A 23,346-nucleotide genomic window follows, 5' to 3' on the forward strand; every position below is an offset into this window, starting at 1 on the left:
GTGTGTGTGTGTGTGTGTGTGTGTGAGAGAGAGAGAGAGAGAGAGAGAGAGAGAGAGAGGAAATAACAATATCCAAAAATGTTCTCCAGTGACTTGAGGTTGCCCAACAAAACAAAAAAGGGACTCCTTTTCCTCTGTCCCACGTGAAGGTTGGATATTTGTTGATCTTGGCATTCTGGCCCACTCAAGTTGACAGGGTCCCAGTCCTATAGTCCGTGGGTGTCACAAATGCTCTCGAGTCCTGTGAAGGTCGTGTCTGCAGGAGGCGCTCGTGGATTCAGGGATCCCCATGGAGAAGTCAAACATTAGGACCCGCGTTTTGCCAGGAGGAATTCTACACAAACCACTGATTTCCAGTTTAGAATGCTTCTTGGAATAAAGGAGACATACTTCCCCTAATTGCCTAATTTTGAAGACAGTTTGCAAGAACTGTCCATCGCAGGAACAATGAACTTCTCCATATGCAAGAAAAAGAATCGAAAACTATTCCATATAAATGAAAGTTGGTTTCCAAATTTTTAGGGCTTTTTGTCGATTATTTTGTATATTTTTATGTGTCTAAGGGAATACATGCTAATTGTTGCTGCTCTGTCAGGTATAGAAGCATTAAGATAAGTCCATAAAAAGCATGCACGGTGTCGCTAAATAACCACCGCTGACTACATTTGATACTCTTTTTTCATCTTAATTTGCATTTATTGCGTATACCCATTCATTCAATGTTTTATTGCCTCATAGATGTCAAGCTCTGTTAGCTGCTGAAGACAGAGCCGTGCCTGTGAATTCCTTTATGGAATTGAAAGTCTAATGGGGAAGCCAACCTGACAAACATAAATTACAATTGAAAATTGCTGCCAAAGACCCTTCTCATGTGAGAAGATGCCATCGCTGTCCGCAGCAGGGGCTCTGGCAGGTTGCTGCCCTTTTTCCCCCTGCTGTCTCTTGGGTAAACTAGACGTTGGAGGCCCTCCAGTCCCTACCTTGCAGGCGTGGTACTGATGGCGGCCGGGCTGGGGCTCAGGTGGAGAGGACCCAGTGGGAAATGCACAGAGTGCTTAACACCTGAGAGTCTGGCCCAGGAATGCTCAGCGCGTGGTAACTGGACATGGTCACCATTGCCACACGCTGTGGAATCACTCTGTGGGACCTGAACTAGAAACAGCTGATGTGGTGGAGACGGAAGACAGACATCTGAACCCCTGGGTCCTCAGTTTCACCTGGGAACCAGAGCTGCATTTCAGAAGTTTTATTTCGGCGGCTTGGCATTTAGGGGTTCCAGATCCTTCGCTTGTTACTCCTCTACTGTTGTTTCCTCCTCATCTTTGCAATGACCCCCGTCTTCCAGTCCAGAGTGTTCTTCCTGCATCTCACTGCACATTAGGAGCATTCTCAGTTTTATGCCTCTTCCATTGGGGATTAGTTCTGTGACCTTGAGCAAGGGAGTTAATCTCTCTAGGCCTCAATGTCCTCTGCTGTAAGTAAGACAGAACTCTGTAATCTCATTCCATAACTCTTTTGAGATTGTTGCTTCTGCCTTATAATTTAAAATATAGTCTACTTCTCCACCGCTCCTACTGAAATATATGGCACTTTATGTTGTGTTGAAAATGCCAGAAACCAAACTGAAGTCAGCCTAAGGCAGAAGGGCCTTGGCTTCCACAGAGGGATGTCCATGGATGGCTTTGCCTCGGGCCTTTCTCTTGGGCCTGACAGAATCAAGAACCAAAACCAGACCATTGGGAAGCATTCACGCAAGCAAGCATGCCCCCACCCTGGCTCCCTGTCCCTTTTCCGTCTTTCCACCCACCCTGGGTTGCCTTGCCTGTGTCTCGTTGCTAGCGACCTCCTCAACTCTAAATATGTGAAGGAACTCCAGAAATATGTGAAGGAATTTCAAGTTTGAGATATTAAGAAATCTATTTTTTTTTTTTGCTTCAGAAAAATAACTTTCAGTTATAAAAAATATTTTGACTTAAGCTCCCTGGAATATGCTAGAAAGATCCATTGTCCTGTAAAGTATACACTAATGGAAAGGCAGTCTTAGATTCTCCTCGCTCATCCAATCCCCAACTGTGTTTTAAGTTCTGTTTTTCTCCCCAATGGCCCTAGATGCAAGTAAATATCATTTTATAAAGGTGAGTTTTCTGTGTCGTGTGTGTGTGTGTGTGTGTGTGTCTGATTATTTTGGGGTCCCATGTAAACTTTCACTTACTGGTTGGGGCTGTGCCTTAGGCATCACTAAAACCCCGGAGCTGGGAACAGCGTCTAACAGCATGCCCTGTACTCCGTGCTTGTTTAGGGAAATGAACGGAAAGGAAATGGTGCACAGAGAGGTTATGTGCACTCTGCCAAAGATCCATTTGTTCAGCGTTATATATTCTAGTGTGCAGAGACTCTTTGGGCAGAAGAGATGAAACCAGCTGCTAGCACATGCTCTTACTGAATTGCGATCTATTTTTAAAGAGCATAGGAGTGTCACATTTCTGTCTTCTAGAACCCCCTAATGGAAGAGCCTGTGTGCTGCATTCTAAAATTCAGGTGACTTCAGATTTCATGTCTGTGGCCATTAACCTCTACAGAGACAAATTTGACTTTTAGTACAAAATGTCGACATTATTTTTTATTGAGATCTATATTGACCATGTGAGTTGTTTGGCTCTTAACAAAAATTCACCACTTTGTATTTCTACACATGACACAGTGAGATTACTTTAAATCAGTTTGATCCTTTTGGAGCTTGCGTTTAAGGCTTTGATGGTCAGAGCAGCCTTTAGAGAAGACTAATTATTCTGCTACTGATGCAAGACCCTTCTGAGTATTCTACCCGACATCTGTGACTTCTGAGGTTTTCCACTCTGGTCAGTGAGACCAGGCGTGATTCCCGGTCCAGGACCCAGGAGCCTGCTCCCCCTCATCCCTTCTGATGGCGTGTTCCTCCTCATGCACGTGTACCATAGCCCTCAGCTGAAGACCAGGACCCCCGTACATGGCCAACATTCTTTCTGCAGGCTGGACTCCCCCACACTCTGTCCTGCCATCTCCAGCCTCTTTGGTCTTGGATCCCCAATATTTCATCTTGCCTAAAGCAAATTCTCCTTTTGTCTCTGTTTTTGAACCAGGATTTCTATATAACTTTCTCATGGGGGTATTTCTTGCAGTGGTGCTTTGGGTTAGAAATAGCTGCCTCTGAACCACTTGGACACTTACTAAAAATGTAGATTTCTGAGCTTTTTACCCCAGGCCTGCTATTTATACAGTGCCCTACGGGTTCACACACACTCAGTGTGGGAAGTGTCTAAAGGATTAATTTGGCCAGATCCCCTAATGTACATACTTAATCGATTTCTAATAAGGATATGAAGGCAGAAAGAATGGCAGAAAGAAGGATATTGGCTTTAAATTCTACTAGGAAGCTTCAGCTCCCTTCTGTGACAAAGTGAGGCTGCTTGTCTAAGGAGCCATCTTCCTCATTTTTATTCTCCTTAGACTTTCGCAGGCAGGTAAAACCATAAATTCTTCAGCTGCTGAAAAAGCACTTCACCTGGCTTAGGGTTCCTTGGCAAATAATTGCTTACCTTGCCCATGCAGAATGTCCTTTGTTAAAAATCCGCCCTTTAGTTTTTGTTATTTGGAAGGAGATGGTAACTAAATGGAATCTGCCAGGGCCTTAGCTTGGGTACCTTTTCTTGAAAGCACTGCACGTCTGCGGATCCTTGGGCAAAGCCCATTTGAAACCCATGAGGGGACAGGGAAGCCACTTGAACTGGATCCACCAAGAGGATGGGAAGCTGGGGAGAACGGTCATGAGGGAGGGGCTCTTAACTGATCCTTATCTTGTGGCTGGAACATGCAGCAGGTTCACTCCTTAAGGGGGGCATGAGTGACAGAGAAAGCTGGAAGACAGCTGGGGGTCAGGTGGGGGCTGGGGAGGAAGGACCAAGGAACCTTACTGGAAAATGCATGTTCTCTCTCAAACTAAGGGGGAAAGAGATAAACCCTGGAATCTTATACTGAAGCCATTGGTAATTAATTTTCTCCCTCGGATGAGCTTCAGTCTTAGAAGACTTACACTCTTGGGTTAAGAATTCAGTAAAGCCTCAAATTGTTTTTAAACCTCTGTTTTTGTTAGTTGGGCCTTACCTTGCGTGCTGATCAGCGCCAAGGATGGTGGGAAGACAGCCACACACCATGTAAAAGATCTGTTTCCCCAGCATCATCCAATATTCACAGGAGATCCTTTCTCTGGCCATGTGTTTTCCAGATGAGGCTCTCCAGGAAAACCTAGAGTTTCATTATGTAGCAACTCTGTGTGTACGTGTACATCATCTGTGTTCAAACATCAGCCAACCGCTAAGCATGAATCTTAGTCTCTGCTAAGTATTTGGATTCTGCACAGGAAGTGTTCTTTTTTCCTGGAAAGGGTGGGTCCTCACGATGCCGTGTTGATATTGGTCAGTCACACCTCATTCCTCTCTACTCTGGAAAAGAGTGAGGGGGAACATAGAATGTTCCTCCTTGTTCTAAATTACATGTCATCTCTTCAAGGGAGGTCACTGGATTTACCCAGTCTTTGAAGAGGGCACATGTTTTAAAGGAACAAGAATTACTGGAAATCAGGAGTCTTGGCCACAGGTCATGACTCTGCCCCGAACTAGCTGAGAAGACTTGAGTTTCACTTTCCTCATCTGCAAAATGAGACTTTGAAAAGCTGACATTAAGTGCCCCGTTTCATTCTAAATTTTATTACTGTATTAGATATTCAGTTATACATTATGTAGCTGTGTTACCTAAATTGAAATTCGGTGACATGACATCCATTAATGGTAGACTATATATAATGGAAGACAGTAGAAATGTATGTTCCAGTGGTACTCAGGAGTACTCGCTAGACATTTTCAAACTATTATGAAATTCCAAGAGAGTAACTCTTCTGGGTGCATGTTTCATTTAAAGAAGAGTGGAGTGGTATCTCTTCTTAGCTTTTGGTTTGGATATTTTTAAAATCATACATATTTCCACCAAATTTTAGTCAGCATAACCTATACATTTTTTCCTCATTTATTATTCTTTTCACAACCTACTTGGTTAGATAATATTTTCATGTTTTACACAATAGATTTCTCATTTCTGTTTGTGATTGTAACAATTCACAAATATCAATTGGAATTATTTAAGATTATTATGTTAATACAAATATAAATAACCATGGAATTTATTGCCCTAAAATATTGTCACATAAGCCTTTTTTCCAAAGGGGAGGCAGTTTTTTTTTTTTAATTTTTTTTTTCAACGTTTATTTATTTTTGGGACAGAGAGAGACAGAGCATGAACGGGGGAGGGGCAGAGAGAGAGGGAGACACAGAATCAGAAACAGGCTCCAGGCTCTGAGCCATCAGCCCAGAGCTCGACGCGGGGCTTGAACTCCCGGACCGCGAGATCGTGACCTGGCTGAAGTCGGACGCCCAACCGACTGCGCCACCCAGGCGCCCCTAGGGGAGGCAGTTTAATAAAAGTGTCCTTGTATGGCTATGGAAAATATTTGCAAGTTGAATATTCTTTTTTTTTTTTTTTCTCCTTCTCACCAAGTAGACACAGAGAGGGACAGGGCTACGGGTACTCAGTTTGTGTTGGTTTAGAATAGCAAACACACTGAGTATAATGTAAGACCAAGGGGGAACTCGATAACTTTTAATTGAAGAAATGAATAAGGTAATGGATGAATGGATACTGAGTTTTATTCATATCCACCTGAATCCCACTAGGAAAATAGGTAAGATCCTTAAATGTAAGACAAAATTTTCAGTTAAGTCATTGTGATATGTATTAAGCACCTTAAACTGTATGAAGACTTCACCATAACATTATTTCTATAGAGATAATTTAGTTTATTTTAGTTAATTTAGTATTAGACTAGGATACTTTCCAATTTTAGGATATTTACTTACTAGAATAGTGAAAACTGTATAGAAATGTCATGTCACTTCTGAGATATGAATCCTAAAGGCAGTATTAGAACAGGGTTTCAGCATCTATAAAGTACAACTTACTCAAAAACTATTTTTTATGGCTTTCGCTAGCAGAAATATTGCTTCACAAATAAACTCAGGCAAAAACTTAAGTAACATTTTTATTTTGACTATGGAATGTGAAGTGAGATATACTCATTAGAATGTTATTCATTAAATAAAAAGCATGATTATACATTTAAGTATCAACAAATTTTCAAGTAAAGGCCATGTATGTATACATCTGTGTGTGTGTGTGTGTGTGTGTGTGTGTGTGTGTGTGTGTAGCTTAAAGGACAGTAGTAAGTCAAGTTTGCATGTAACCTTCATCTAAGTTAAGAAATAGAACATGACCAATACCAAGAAGCTCCCATGTGTCCTGCTGGTCACATTCCCTACATACCCCACACATCCCATGCCTTAGGTAACCACTTTCCTGAATCTTTTTTTTTTTTTAAATCATTTCCTTGCCTAAATAATGTTTTAGCTAGAACGATTTTGAGCTTTATATAAATGAAATAATATCGTATGTTATTCTGCGATTGTCTTCTCAACATTATGATGCTGAGGTTCATATATAAACAGAGTTCATTCATTTCCAGGCTATTTTACCTTTCATTGCTTGAGCACAACTCACTTTATCTGTTCATTATCCTATATAAATACAAAAATATATTTTGAGTTTGATTCAAAATATGAAATGTTCATTCATTCCATTTGAATCATTAAGAGAATGATAAACCGTTTCATTGTAAGTTTTTCATTCATTTTTGTTAGAATTATATTTGCCAAACTGCTCAACCAAATCTTTAAATACTAAATATGCGCGGGGAACAGAAATGAAAGTCTTTATTTCTGTCAACTGTATGGCCCCAGCAAAACAGAGCGTGGCCTAGGCTAGCCTAGCCGATTTGCAATAGATTGTTCTCAGAAAGGAGGCCACAGTTTAATAATCTTTTTTTTTAAATTTTTTTTTTAATTTTTTTTTCAACATTTTTTATTTATTTTTGGGACAGAGAGAGACAGAGCATGAACGGGGGAGGGGCAGAGAGAGAGGGAGACACAGAATCGGAAACAGGCTCCAGGCTCTGAGCCATCAGCCCAGAGCCTGACGCGGGGCTCGAACTCACAGACCGCGAGATCGTGACCTGGCTGAAGTCGGACGCTTAACCGACTGCGCCACCCAGGTGCCCCTTAATTTTTTTTTAATGTTTATTTATTTTTGAGACACAGAGAGACAGAGCATGAACAACGGGGGAGGGGCAGAGAGAGAGGGAGACACAGAATCGGAAGCAGGCTCCAGGCTCTGAGCCATCAGCCCAGAGCCTGACGCGGGGCTTGAACTCACGAACCGTGAGATCGTGACCCGAGCTGAAGTCGGACGCTCAACTGACTGAGCCACCCAGGCGCCCCTTAATAATCTTATTTCTTTTGCCACTTGCAGGTTTTTGCACTCCTGTATAAAATCTTTTCCCATCAAACGGGCGTATTGGCAAAATTCTGTTACAGATAGTGGCTTCCGTACACTTAGTGTTTCCTTTAATAGGTCTGGAATCATTCATGAGGTAGGCAAGCCTAGTGCTAGATTTGGTCACCAATGAAAACAGTCTTGCTCAATGGTGGTTCAAGAGAAGGGTAGAGTTCACGAATACATAAACCACTCTCTCCCTAACAGCTAAACGTCCTCGAAAGTTCGTTTCTAATGATAGGCAGGAAATCATTTGGCAAGTGTCTGCCTCGTGGAATAGTGTCTGCCTGGAGAACTGATGATAGCTCAGTGACTCTCTGGAAGAGCATTAGTTGACTCTGATGGAATAAAGAGGAAGGAAAAGGAATTTTTTTTTCTTTTTTAATGCATTTCTTTAACTATAACTTAAAATTTGTATTAAAAAAGGAAATTTAATTATCTAATCTACAGATTGTCTTAGTGTTCAAGGTATATTGAAAAGAAATAGAACCTACATGTACACAGTCTCTGGGGAGTTGAACATCTAAGGGCCAGGGTAGTTTTGATTTGTCTTAGGACTACTGGATTTGAATCCAGAGATCCTCTCACCCTGACTCCCTTGCAGTCATAGCTCGGATGATAGTTCACTAACAAGAAACATTCATTTATTGCCATAGCCTTAGCTCTACGGCAGCAGATTCCACAGGGTAGGTACTAATGATTATCCATTAAATGAATGAATTTGGGGGCCCTCGATAGATTGTTTGAACTGGTGTATTTTCGTGATGAGTTAGTTTTGCAAGAGTGGGATTTGAACTCGATGTCATAGTATTTGAGGGAATGCCCTGTGTCTGCATGCCTTCCTCCTGGGGGGATTGTTACTGGTGTTAACTTATTGAGGTCCCTGCCGGAAAACGAGGGCAGGGACACACAGCACATGCCTGACACAGGCGTCACAGCCAACACATTCTACCATGACGATTGGGAGAAGTTACAGTAGAAAAAGACAAGGTACTTTGAGACTCTGTTGAATTGACCAACTAGAATATATATTGAAAAGGCACTGTTGATGACGATGATGATGGTCAGAAGACGGATGCCAAAGTTTCTCTAAAAGCAATGTGGCTTCCCTATCCTTAAGGTTCAAAACGTTCCTAACAAGTCCCTCAAGGGACAGTATGATGAGGTCCTATCTCACCTTCCCAGCTTCAGGCAGCGTTATTCTTCTGGCCGACTCTGCGGGGCCACACGCGGGGCCCTGTGGGATGATGTCACTATCTCCTTCTGGCTCCAGGTCTCTTCGTATGTCGTACACTGTGCTGTTTGGAACTCTTCCGAGCCCTCGGCATAAACTACTACTAATCCAGATGTTAGCACAGAAGTGACTTCAGAGATGTCCCAAAGCCCCCACCCTATACCTCTCCCTCAGCGATCCCTTCATTGTAATGGGATAATCGTGTAGTTAGTTGTTCAGCCTGTATCTCTTCTCTCAGGGCATCAGCTTCATCCGGCAGGTATCTGGCTGGTTCACCTCTGAATTCGCAGGTCGTTTCCAGAGAGCGTGGCCAATAGTAGGTGCTCCAGAAATATTTGCTGAAACAAGCAATGCTGAATGGATCATCAGAAGTTCGGCTAAAACTCATTTTCCTTTTCTCTCTTTAGCTGGGAAGTTATCAATTCCAAACCGGATGAAAGACCGAGGCTGAGCCACTGTATTGCAGAATCATGGATGAATTTCAGCTTATTTCTTCAAGAAATGTCTCTTTTTAAACAGCAGAGCCCCGGCAAGGCAAGTCTTTCAGTACAGGAGAATTAACTGTGTGTGCTTTAAAATGTGCAATACATTGGAAATGAATGAATTAACCTAACGTACCAGCTTGTAAGGGTTCTCCAATCCTGGATATAATATGCTAGGAACACATGCCATGAAGCTGACATTAGCAAGGTTCAGAAATGTTAGTGTGTTAGCCCTAGAAAATCCTCAACTTTATATATTGAAATTGTGTTAGTTTTCTATTTTATGCATATTTATCTAACTCATTAACAAAAATGAGTGATGATTGGTCTTATGGGCCAGACCGAGGAGAAAAAAATATCTTATGAGGAATTTCAGTTTAAAAGCAGACACATTAAAAAAAAATACATACAATTACAGAGAACACATTGGTGGTTGCCAGAGAGAAGAGGGCAGGGCGATGGGCAAAATAGGTGAACGGGATTAAGAAGTACCAGCTTCCAGTGATGAAACTCACCACTGTGTTGTACACCTGAAACTCATATAATATTGCATGTCAGTTACAATTCAATAAAAAATGTCAGTTTATATTATGTAGGCCAGTGCTGAAGTCAGAAGGAGATGAAGTGAACAGATAGTCCTTTGAGGATGCTTTTGGAGATAACTGAGTCTCCCTTTTAGTCTAAAAAGTAGAGATTCTTGGTTTAAGACTTATTTAAGAAAGAAAACCTCTGGCAAAGACACTTATAGGGATGATGTAAATGGAATGAGTGTTTTTCCAATTATGATGCAAACCCCTGGGGAGAAGGTTTGAAAGTGGTTTGGAAGGGATTATGTGGTGCACACCTTTGGAGTACTTGGATGTGTCGAGGTGGCTTCAGCTGTGATGGTGAGAGCATGGGTTTAAGGGCAGAACCATCAACAGAACCTTTCGCTTCTATGTCTGTGTTCAAGTTCCTTGAACCTCTGCCTGTAGTTGGAAGGAAGAGCCTAGGAATGTTGGTACAGCCTAAAAATCCCTCTGGTTGTACCATGTATGGGCAATCTCTTAACTTCAGTAGTATTGAGTAATAGAATTATGTTTAGACATATTTTGAGCATATTAAAATGGCAATGTTGTATATGCATGGATTTTTTTTTAATCACTGAAGGTAATTCTTAGAATAGATACTCATGTGGTGGCGAGGGAGAGTTGCATTTTTGATGATTATTGATCATCAAATCATCAAAATCACTGACATGATTAAACACATTTTTGGAAGATTCTGAACGTAAAATTTGTGTGTTGGATTGTCCTAATGTGCTCTTAAGTCAGTTGGCTTAACATGATGATGTTACAAATCTAGTGGATAGTATGAAATCTCTTTCTGAAACTGAATTCTGGATACGGTCATGCTTTCATAGACTTATTCTTTCAACTTTTATGGTCTTTCCTCTTCCATTTTGCTATGAGAATTCCGTATTCTTCAACGGCCTTGCTGCTTCAGAAACAGCTCCTAATTTTGTTGCGTAAGCGCCTCTGTTCTTTTGACTAGTGAATTTATTAACCCAATGCCAAAGAATGGAAAATCAAAGTTAATCTGAATTTTAGACCCTCTCAGTGTCAATCAGTTACTGATCGGAGTTATGTATCCTTTCCTTATATGGCTTTTTGAAATTCCCTTAATTTTGCTTCCCAGTTTAATGCCGTAACTTAAAGATGAATCAAACGAAGAAAGATAGTTTATTTTTAAGAGTAGGATGAGGAAAACCTGTGAAGGGCTTTATAGGAGCATTTTTATCATGATGTTTAAATTCGTTAAAACAACCAAGATTTTGTTGGTCCTAACTGACAGAGAGAAGGAAATGAAGCACATTTCACTTAGGGAATTTCATTTCATTCCCAGCTGGTTTCTAAGTAACCTAGAAATGGGGTCAATCTGAGGGATGGATATGGTTAGGAAGGAGGATAGTAATGGCCAGTGGATTCATCCCAGCTGCTTATCAGCTGTGCAAATTATATTTATGTAAGTGCCTCTAATTTCTGTAATATTTTGCTGTGTTTATGAATTTTGATGAGCTTATAGAAGTAGTTTGAACTTGCAAGTTTATTTGCCAGTCTGCATTATTTTCAGTGACTGATCCCGAGTAAAAAAAAAGTTTCTGGGGACATACTACTCTTCAGTTCTCTTGCATCTGGCAGGAAGAGAGCCACAGGGATGATTAATGGGAGATGTTCTCGGTGCCAGAAACGAGCTTCTAGAACCTCAAAATGATGGTTACTAAGTGTTAAAGTGGACTGAGGCTGGTTGAACACAGCAGTCATTTGTCAGACCCGAGTACAAAAGAACACGATTTGAACAACGTTTGCCGTAACGGGACAGATCGCATATAGATAACTAATTGGGTGTGTATCCTGTCCTCTAAAAGGTCTGGGAGTTCTGTATAACTGTCACATGTTGTTTCTATCATTTCTAGTTTTGTCTCCTGGTCTGCAGTGTGTGCACATTTTTTACGGTCTTGGGAAGTTACATTCCTGGGGTTATACTCAGCTATCTACTGTGTAAGTATAGTAGAACATTCGGCTGATTTATGTGATGCATATGGTATCATTTAATGGTCAGCAGGACCTTCCATAGTTTGGAAGAGGAGGGATGAGTTTTTAATTATAAAGCACATGGATCCTTCTTTAAGTTCCTGCTGTAAAAGGTTTTTCCTTTTCCTAGAGACCTGTACTGGTAGGGGGTAGGTACAATGGCACAGCCAGTTTGGGTAACAGTCTGGCAATTTCTTAAAAACTGTACGTGATCCAGCTATTCCACGGCCAGGTATTTACCCAGGAGAAATGAAAGTATACATTTATGCAAAGACTCGTATGCACATGTTCACAGCACCTGTATTTGTAGTAGCCAAAAACAGAACACAGTCCTTACGTCCACCCATAGAGGCATGGGTAAACAACCTGTGGCATAGCCATTCAGTGACCACTCAGCACTAATACGTTGATGTATGCCACAGTCTGGCTAAATCTCAAAATAATTAGATCGAGTGGGAAAAAGTCAGGTAAAAAAGAACATTTACTGTATGATTCCATTTATGCATAACTCAAACTAATCTTCAGCGGCAAAGCACACAGAGGGTTGCCCAGGGAGGAGGAGGGAGGGAAAGGCAGGGGAAGGATTAATGAATAGGAAGATGAGGAAACTTCAGGGGGTGATGGATATGTTCACTCTCTTCATTGTGGTGATGGTTTCTTAGTTGTATGCGTATGGCAAAATGTGTCCGACTGTATACTTTAAATATGTACAATTTATTGTATGTCAAATACAACTCCAAAATGCTGTAAAAAAGTATAGATTTCCAGCTTGGCTTGGAAAATATGATCTGGTGCTGCCACCTTGAGATGGGACAGGCACTCTCCATTTAACTAACCCTCATATTTCCCAATTTTTCTTACACCGGCTTTTAAAATGTACATATACTTCCTTGGCTTCTAGTGATATTGGAGTTTGCAACTCCTATTTAAAAGGTAAATGGGCATATTTTCTAACAACAACAAAGAAATAAACACCAGGGAATACAATACATTCACGGTGTCCATCTTCGTTTGTTTTTGTATTCCTGGTGCATAACACCCATGGCAGCTGATCCAAGCTTACATCCATTCTCCCATGTGGAACTCATGTACATATCAGCCCTTGATCTGCCTTGTTTAGGAAGTAAAGGAACAAAGAGCCGGGGAAGGAGAGTCTGATATGGGCAAGGCATTATTCAGATGGTTCGCATTGGCCTCATTTATTCTTCACAAAGACCTAACAGATGTTACTATCCCAATATTACTGATGAGAGGCTAATAGATAATAACTTTCCTATAGTGAAATGGCTTATTTAACAAATAAGTAGAATGGAGATTTTAATCCAGGACTGTTGTCAAGAAAGCATGTAAGCTTTGTGTAATTGTTGAGGCTGAAAGAATTGAAAGGAGGAAGTTGATATGATAGCCAAGTCTTTGAAAACAATGACTTTAAGCATAGTGTGGGTATGCACACACGTGCACACGCGCACAGGAGAAAATGTTTTCATTGTGGGAGGAAGAATACAAATGATGAGCTTACTTCACAGAAGCATCTCTCGAAGTAAAACACTTGCATTTGTCAGTAAGGAAACTGAAATATTTTTGTGAAATACTAAGATGTAGCCTTTTGAAAGGAAGGCCATCTTACCTACGTTCTCTTCCCTCTTATGTTTCAGTATTGTGTGCATTTTTGTGTCCACTGTTTAAGTGTAATGATATTGGACAAAAAATATACAGCAAAATCAAGTCAGTTCTGCTGAAACTAGATTTTGGAATTGGAGAATATATTAATCAGAAGAAACGTAAGAGATCTGGTAGGTAAAATTTGAATTTTAGATACCGTGCATGGAATCAGACATCAGCTGGCTATTTATTATGAAATCAATTTTAATACATTTCAAGGCGCTTTTAGCCTTTTATTGCATATTATTACAGAAGCTAATCCCCCACAGTAATACAGCTTTTGCCTATTTAGGCTTTTATTTTTTTCTCGAACATACAAGAAATTGACTTTTTGATCCAAATTGTCAGGGGAAGGAGAAAAGGATTCAATAATCCTGTATTTGCTATTTATGATTTCTTTCGTGTAAGTTATTTTATTTTGGTGTGGACTATTGCAAATAAAAAAAAAACAACACTAGGGCTGAGAGCGTGGGAGCAGTGTAAGGGGATTGAGAGAACAAGGGGAGGAAAAGAAAACAGAGGAAAAATGAATGTAATCATTATTCACTACTGAACTTGGCCTATGACTTTATAGATTCTCAAACTCTAGCAAGCATCAGAATCACCTGGAGGGATTATTAAAGCTTGGATTTCTGGGCCCCACCCCAGAGTTTCAGATTCAGTTGGTGTAGGGCAGAGCCTGAGAATATGCATTTCTAAAAAGTTCCATCAGATCAGCGATGCTGATGCTGCTGGTTCAGGGACCACACTACGAGAACCACTCTATGGACCATTTCCCTTGGAAATCAGACTTTTGCAAATACATCGTGTGCACACATTTGATTATATGGGAGCATTGGAGACCGTGAGGAATGCGGGGTCAGGATACCACTGTATAATGAATGAAATGTACTGTCTAGGAAACTGAAAGCCTCTAAATTTTCTCTCAACAGAAGCAGATAAAGAAAAAAGTCACAAAGAGGACAGTGAATTAGACCTTTCAGCTCTTTGTCCTAAGGTATTGTTTTGTTTAGTTTTCAGTTTGTTCCTGGGTGGTTTGACTGTTAAGTTTACTTACATGGCCTCAAGCTGAATGATTTTCCTAATAGACGTCTCTCATTCCTCTAAGATGACTGAACAGTTTCAAAAGGAAAATTACTCATCTGGTTTTTATTATTCTGACATTTTTTGGTGTTCATATGGAGTTTTGAAAAAGATTTCTGTCCGAAGTTTAAAATGTGCCACTGCTATTTATCTTAACACAGATTAGCCTCACGGTTGCTGCTAAAGAGTTGTCTGTGTCTGACACGGACGTATCTGAGGTCTCCTGGACTGACAATGGGACCTTCAACCTTTCAGAAGGATACACTCCACAGACAGACACTTCTGATGGTATGCTCACATTTCTGCGTGCCCTTATTATTATTAGCACATGCAAAAATATTTACCTCTGTCAACTGCTGAGTGGATAAACAAAATCCGGCATATCTACACGATGGAGTGTCACTTGGCTATGAAAACAAAGCAGTGACACATGCCACAAGATGGATGGGCTTTGCAAACATTATGCTAAGTGAAAGAAGCCAGATGCACAAGTCCACGTATTGTGTCAGTCCATCTATAGGAAATGTCCAGGATGGACAAATCCATGTGGACAGAAAGTAGATTAGTGGCTGCCGGGGCTGGGGGAAGGAGGAAAGGTGACTGGTAATTAGTGTGGGTTTTTCATCACGAAGTAAATGTTCTGGCATTAGATAGTGGGGATGGTTGCCCCACTTTGTGAATATATTAAAAACCACTGAATTGTACGCTTGAAATGTGTACACTTTATGATCTGTGAATCGTACCTCAAAAGCTATTCCTTTTTTAAAAGTATAGAGAAAAAAATCCAAGCCAGTCAGTATCCAAATCTGCCTTTATTTTCAAAACAAATAAACAACCGACAGTGAAAACAATGAACTTGTGAAGTGTCTGGTGGCATTGTGTATGGCGACAGTGGAAGGAGGGGAAGAGACACTTTCATCCTGTGTATTCAGGGCTGGTCCCCATCAAAGAGGATTAAAGTATGGAGGACAAGTTCCCCAAATCCGAAGCTGACTCCGTGGTTTCTCATGGTTTTCTTCAAAGTTAGTTCTTTTTTTTTTTTTTTTTAATTAGGATAAATAAGTTTAAAACAGAGAGACAGTCTTGTACAGTAAGTTAATTTTTGCTAGTCTCCTTGGATTATTTCAGGTCATTTTAACCATATATTGAATATATGAGATTACACTGGAAGATTATGAATTGTTCTATATGTGTTTTTACAGGCAAGAACGTACTTTCTTTTTCTAGAGGAGGAGGGAGGCCATACAGTGTTTGAGAAAAGACAGGCTTGGAGATTGGGACACCCAAGCGTAGTCTTGCCTTGGTCATTAACTAACTGTGTGACCTTGAACAGGTGACATGATTTCTGTGGACCTCAATTTCCTCAACTTTCAAGTGTATCAGAACACTCACGGGGTGCCTGGCTGGCTTAGTTGGTAGAGCATGCAACTCGTGGTCATGAGTTTAAGGCCCACTTTGGGTTTAGGGTCTACTGAAAAAAAAAAAAAAAGAAAAGGAACACTCACGCTGTACAAGCCCTACATATCAAGATGAGGATAACAAACCCGTTGTTCTTAAGCATTCTGTCTCAGACTTACACAACAAAAGGGGCAGCAGTCATGCCCCCCACAAAGAAGGCTTTAATTACATTGAAGACTTCAAGTTACTATTGTAAAGAGTTAACTGTTACACTGAAAGATTTTCTATGGAAAGTGAAAAACAATAAAATCGCTGTCTGCCTACTAACCTGACATTGCTTTCAAATGTCCCAGATCTTAAGTGATCTGATATATATTCAGGACACGAGTTTGGTAGACAGGATATGGTCACTTTCAGCTATATTTATGGAAAGCGAAATGTTTCCGTAAGCTCTTAGGTTGAACATGGAATAGAAGGAGCGATACTTTCTTTTGATTCATTGCTTTAAACAAACATCGGTTACAGATGCTGAGATAGATCTTCACGGATGAAAATGCTGGGCCAGGATAATACTCACCATCTGCTGTACCAGAATCCATGAAAACCTCCAGTTGAAATATATTGTTTTTACTTTGTGATCATACAGCATACATATCCACATTAGCTTAAAGCTAATACCCTCCCTGGGGCAGGATGAAATTTTTGTTTATGATGAACATTTAAAACTTCAGTACATGTATACAATGGAATATTACCCAGCCATTAGAAAGAATGAAATCTTGCCATTTGCAACAACGTGCACGGAGCTGGAGAGTATTGTGCTAAGCAAAATAAGTCAGAGAAAGACAAATACCATATGATTTCACACATATGTGGAATTTAAGAAACAAATGAGCAAAGGGAGGAAAGAAGAGGGAGCCAAAAAACAGACTCTGAAAATACAGAACAGGGGCGCCTGGGTGGTTCAGTTGGTTGAGCATCCAACTCTTGATTTTGGCTAGGGTCATGATCCTAGCTAGGGTCATGGGATCAAGCCCTGCATCCAACTCCAGGTTGAGCAAGGAGCCTGCTTGGGTTCTCGTTCTCTCTCTCTCTCTCTCTCTCTCTCTCTCTCTCTCTCTCCCCCCCCCTCCCTCCCTCCCTCCCTCTCTCCCTCTCCCCCTCCCTCCCTCTCTTCTCTCCCTCTCTCTCCCTCTCCCTCTCCCTCTCCCTCTCCCTCTCCCTCTCCCTCTCCCTCTCCCTCTCCCTCTCTCTCTCTCTTTCTTTCTCTCAAATGAAAAAATAGAGAACAAACTTATGGTTACCAGAGGAAGGTGGGTAGGGGCATGGGTTAAATAGGTGATGGGGATTAAGGAGGGCACTTGTGATGAGCACTGGGTGTTATATGTAAGTGTTGAATCGCTATATTGCACACCTGAAACTAATACACTGTATGTTACTTCGTTGGAATTTAAATAAAAACTAACATCAAGTCATTACATACACTGTTTTGTACTTAAGAGGAAAACTAAGGATGTAGGGGGGACATGTGGAATTTGTGCACTTGTAGAGAGATGGTCAGGTTTGCCTAGAGTGCGGGATGGACAGCAGATTATCTTTTAGACAGTTCTTTCATTTCAGATTCATCACGGTGCTTAAGCATGAACTTCTGTTACACATTCCACAGATCTCGACCGGCCTAGCGAAGAAGTTTTCTCTCGAGACCTTTCCGATTTTCCATCTGTAGAAAATGGCATGGGAACAAACGATGAAGATGAATTCAGCCTTGGCTTGCCCACTGAGCTCAGGAGAAAAAAGGAGCAGCTGGACAGCGGTCCCAGAGCAAGCAAAGAGAGGCAGTCCGCTGCTGGCCTCACCCTTCCGCTGAGCAGTGACCAAACCTTTCACTTGATGCGCAACCTGGCCGGGGACGCCATCACAGCTGCAGTGACAGCTGCCATCAAAGAGCAGTTAGAGGGCGCCGCGAAGCAAGCACTCTCTCAGGCTGCCCCCAGCCCAGGAGACGACACAGACACTGAAGAAGGTGATGACTTTGAACTACTTGACCAGTCAGAGCTTGATCAAATTGAGAGTGAATTGGGACTTGCACAAGACCAAGAAGCAGAAGCACAGCAAAGTAAGAAGGCTTCGGGCTTCCTTTCAAATCTACTCGGAGGAGGCCATTAGTCTGGGAATCAACTTGTTCAACACAGCACAGATAAAACTACCAAAAAATTATAAACAATGCAAAAAAAAGAGAGAGATAAAAAAGAAAAGGAAAAAAAATTTTTTGAACTGTGGGCTTTACTGATTACTTCAGATTGTTTTTCTTATTTTCCCTTCTGCAGTGAATTAATTGGATCTATATCAGCTGATACTGATAGACTGATATTTCCTATAGTTATTTTTATGTAATAAGCATGGAAATGAACTTTGTATACGTATATATACATGCTGTGTTATCAGAGATGAATATTAGAGGTTGTTTTTAAAGCAAAACACCAACTTATTGAGATCCTCCTACAAGTATTCCTTATTTTTCCTTTACAATTAATTTTTCAGGCATGCAAAAACTTTATTGTAACTCACTGAAATATTAACAATTCGTTGATGAATACATGCGGTATCAGCTCCTTTGTTACCGATACTTGGAAACAGTTAAAAAAATTTTGGTAGATTCTGATGTGAAAAACCAAAAATTATCAAGGTATCTTCAGGTGGAGGACTTGGGAAATATTAGCAAAATTAATTTCTTAGGAAAAAATTTTAAAAATATATTGAACTACTTTGGATAGGCTGATACATTTCCATGTTATTTCTGCAGTTATAGACTTAGGCTTACCTATAAATGGCATGCTCCATGGACTACCAGCTCTGGTCTTGCAAATGGGTGGTATTAACCCATCGAAAGCAAGTAATTATATATCACATAGACAGTGGTTTTGATGTAAACAGAGGTTGGGCTGTGTTTTGTTGTTCAACTGTCATATATTTGTAATAGAGATGTTATGAAGTGCAGGTATGTTCTGCCTGCTCAGACCTAAGTTAAACCCTCATCTTTCATATTATGTCATAGAAAAAGTCTCTTAAAATTGTGAAATTAGTTCCTGATACATTCTATGAGTGGCGTTGTCATCAGCGGTAGAGAGACAAGACCTGTTTTCGTAGTCTGTCTTAGAGTCTCCTAAAGGAGAGAAATTTGCTTGGATTTAAGGTGTATTTATTTGCTATTGAAGTCTAAATATGTAACCTGTTTCTCATTGGGAAGCTAGAATATATTCTTCCTTTATTTTAAACTTTTTTAGATCACCTTTAAATAACCAAATTTGACTTAGGTTTTTAACAAAACACTTAGCAGAAATCAAGCTAATTTTGTTTTTGTGATACAAACTTTTAATAGTGTCGAGGGACCATGTCAGCCAACTACCAACAATCCCTTCAGTCTTCAGGTACAGCTGGCATTTCTACAGACGCATGCAGACATCTGAGACCCTCAGAAAGGAAGGATAATCCAAGAATATAGGAAATCTGTGGTCTCTTCCCTTTGTTTTACCCTTTCCTTATATTTCTAAAGACTGTAGGTAATCTTATGTTTTAATGTAGCATCTCATATTTATTTTTTCTTTCTGAGGTATTAAAATATCTAGACTGAATTTTGCCAAATGTTAAAGGGAGAAAAGTTACTGAGGACTTTGAACACTTGCTTTTTGTGATTGACTATGCTTATATGTCATCAGTGCCTCATGACTGTGTTTGATGTCCTTTATTGATACAAAGTGAGCCTGTGCCTTCATTATCTTGCCCATTTTGGTACAAATGAAAACCTGGTGTTAGATCAATGAACTGTGTGGGTTAGGGAGGAATAGACCTGAATTCTATTCAATACAAGTTTCTGGACACAAAGAAAAATACAGTCACATATTTATAAAATAGTTGTCACCAGGATTCTTCTTTTTTAAATTTTTAATGTGCATGTTTCTGCATTTAAAAAGCATCTGTGGCCATTAAGTCAAAAAGTGTACAGGTCATTTCAATTTCTTCACTGAGGGGAACACAAGAAGATTGATCCAAGTAATTAAAACATGTTAAAAGTCACTGGACAAGCTTGCAAGAAGATAAACTCAAGAGTTGGTGGTATAAGCCATAAAGATAGGATCATATATTATAAACTAGAAATTAAAAGGGATTTGGGGATGGCAAGGTTGGTAGGGTAGAAAAATGTGTAACACTTTCGAGAAGACATACTAGCTCTCTATGGAGAGTAGCATTATAACCATACGTGTACTTCAATATTATTTATTCAAGAACATAAGTGATTACAGATTCACACAATTGATACTCTTTGATAATGGTACTCTTAATTCAGACAAACAGGGATGCTGAAGGTGTGTGTGTGTGTGTGTGTGTGTGTGTGTGTGTGTGTTGGGGGATATATTTCTGATTTCAAGATATAGTAACAATAAACCCTGGTGACTGATCCAGTACCCTGGGAACTATTTATCCCTTATCATGAGGATTTCTGCATTCATTAAAAGGTGAAACGTGGATTTTTTAAAATTATTATTGTAAAGGAATTGTAGAAAAATGCTTTGCTCTCTCCCTATAGAAAATGATGAGCAAAACCAGACAATGGGAATAACACACACCGATCATGCATTTTGACCTAAAACGATAAAGCAGGGCTCAGAAGTTCAAGCTTGCTTTGGAAGGTCAATCCAGGCCTAAAACAGTGTTTATATTCGCATTCTTGATCATCGTTGCTTTTTCTTACCCTAAAAATCTCCAAATGTGATTTTTAAAAACTGTCCCCCTTCTAGTGTGGCAGAATATTAGGAAAAGAAACATTTATAAGACTTTGCAATTAGCAAACATCCTCAACATATTTAGGCATATCACTCATATATTTGAAGTAAGTGCAACTTTTTTCCTTTTAAAAAAAATGGCAAATGCCAGTGTACTAGCGATTTTAGGCAGGAAGCAAATCTACAGTCAAGAAAAAAAAGTGACTTAAACGTTTTCCTTTTCTGTTTATAATTTTGGCTGATGCAGTTCTTTACATCACTCCAGCTATATTCGTTACAAGATAGGAAATTATTCTGAAAACACTTACTGTTTTCATAGGTCATTTGTGTCATGATGAAGCTAGAAGGTCTCAGAACTATATTTTTGTGTATTATTCCTCCATTTCCATTGCAGCATTTAAGGTGGGATGAGAGGTCATTAATAAAATTAGGAAGCGAACTATTCTGTCATACAGGGATGTTTTTAGAATAAATGGAAAAACGTCTGAAGCATTTTCAGGGGAGAAAAAGGCTATATAAAACCAAGACAGTGAAGTTTTTTCCTGCCTGTGTTTCAACTACGCCATCTTTTCAAACATTAAAACAAAGTCAATCAATAAGTATCTGCTTATAAGAAAACTCTAAAGTTATTTCAGTGGGACTGGCACTATGTTGGCCTCGTAATCCAATAAATGCTATGGAATAAAAAGATGAAAAGTGTTGCAAAAATGTCTATTTTTTCAGTTGACTCTGGACCATGTGTGAGGTTCTACACTAGTCATTTTTAATGGATCTTACCCTGGGAGACTCCAACTAAGTCACATAACATTTGCACCTGTTTCTTTCATCTATGAAATTAGCACCAGGGCCTCATAGTATATAATTGTCTAAGACGGGGTTTGGCAAACTATGGTCTATCAGCCAAATCTGACCTGCCACTGTTTTTCTATGGAATAGCAACTAAGAATGCTTTTTTTTAAAAAAAATTTGAAATCCGAAGAATAATTCATGATGTGTAAAAATGCAAAATTCAAAATTTAGTGTCCGTAAATACAGTTTTGTTAGAACACAGCAACGTTCACTTATGTACTGTCTATGGCTATTTTTATGCTAAAGAGAAAAGTTGTACAGTTGTGGCAGATAATAGTTTTAGGCCTACAAAGCCTAAAATATTTACTATCTTGCCCTTTATAGGAATGGTTTGCCAAACTTTGGCCTAATACATAGAAAACACTCAGTTATAGTTAGAATCATGTGTAATCCTCATGACTCTACACTTAAGTAGTAGGAAGAGCATTTTTCAGAAGGACAAGGTTAGATAAATTATCCAGTCACATAGCTAGTAAGGGGGAAAGCCAGTTTGACCGCAAAGCCTATTCTCTTTCCAATATGTCACATTATCTAATATTTTTTGTTTTTTAATACATTAAGAAAGATCATAATTTTAAATAGCTTAGCAGAACTTTACTAAATACTAAAGACTGCTTTTATTTTATTGAGATTATTTTTTTCTCTTTCCAAAGAATCCAGAAACCAGCTGATCTATACTATTTTAAATGCTCTGATAACCCAAGTTTTCTCAATTCTTTAGAATATCTCAATTCTTTGTTAATCTAAGAACAGCATATCTAGATACCCAAAAACAAGAGGTAGTAAAATGTTGTAAAATTGTTTACTGAAAATCATAATTTTTTACTTAACATTTTTATAAATGCAAAATTCATAGAAATTGTAAACCATTTAATAAATGTTTTTATATTCTTTGTTACCACCCAAAAACTAATCGCAAACAGCCCAATCCCCTTTAGTTTTCCTTTTAAAAACTAAGTAGCTATTGCAATATGGGTATATGAAAAGTAGTAAGCCTGTCACAAGATAATACTGCCTATCAACACCAGTATCTCAATTGACTTGAAGATGAACCTATTACCTCTTACTTTAAATTTTGTAATTATCAAAAATCAACATCCCAACATTTTCCAGCATTGAAAAAGAAGCACATCTTCATGGACACTGTCCCTTTACACTGTATAACATAACTTCAGTAGTTCGGCAATTAAGTGAAGCTCGTATCTTAAGAGCTATGTCACAGTACCCAGAAAGAATTCTAATTGTTAATATTTTTCAAATCTAAATCTTTCACGTGGGCAGTCTCAGTTTAAATTCTTCAGCAAAATGATTAATTTGGTAAGAAACATTTTTTATAGCATTGTCAGCAGAGATCAGACACATTAACATAATTCTCTGAATGTACTGAAGTTTAATGCAAGGTCTCTTGGTCAGTCATCTTGCATTTACCAAGGAGCCATTGGCTATAGACCTGCTCCTTTCTAGTATTTTTTTCCAACAATTCCAGATACTGCTGCTGGATCTCAAGGCCCACTTCTATTCCCAATGCCCATATAAACTGAAACACTACTGTTTACCGGATGAAGATAGAATTCGCCGCTTTACCTAATACCTTAATCCTCTCTAGTCTTATTTTCTCTTAATTACCTGGATCCTATGCTTCACCCAAACTAGACATATTCTTCCTAAATATGTCTCTTATTTTCCTCTCTCCACAGTATTTCTTCTACCCTCCGCCTCCCTTCTCCATTTGCAGATGAAGTCCTCAATCTTTCCTTTCCTTCAAGACCCATCTGAAATGTCAGCTCCTTAACAGAAACTTTTCTAATTGG

The 23,346-nt window shown here is 39.5% G+C and overlaps 1 protein-coding gene across 2 annotated transcripts in view; it reads left to right on the forward strand.

Moving 5' to 3' along the window:
- Positions 1-19,814, forward strand: part of RETREG1 (reticulophagy regulator 1) — a 129,558-nt gene extending 109,744 nt beyond the window's left edge. For both annotated transcript variants that reach the window (XM_047851420.1, XM_047851428.1), the window contains 6 exons: positions 9,115-9,241; positions 11,645-11,729; positions 13,418-13,555; positions 14,357-14,421; positions 14,669-14,795; positions 17,572-19,814. In XM_047851420.1, coding sequence (XP_047707376.1) covers positions 9,115-9,241; positions 11,645-11,729; positions 13,418-13,555; positions 14,357-14,421; positions 14,669-14,795; positions 17,572-18,071 — 1,042 coding nt within the window. In that variant the 3' untranslated portion in view covers positions 18,072-19,814. The remainder of the gene's footprint in view (positions 1-9,114; positions 9,242-11,644; positions 11,730-13,417; positions 13,556-14,356; positions 14,422-14,668; positions 14,796-17,571) is intronic.
- Positions 19,815-23,346: the final 3,532 nt, after the last annotated feature.

This window comes from Prionailurus viverrinus, chromosome A1, assembly GCF_022837055.1.
Source record: "Prionailurus viverrinus isolate Anna chromosome A1, UM_Priviv_1.0, whole genome shotgun sequence".
NCBI classification, from domain to species: Eukaryota; Metazoa; Chordata; class Mammalia; order Carnivora; family Felidae; genus Prionailurus; species Prionailurus viverrinus.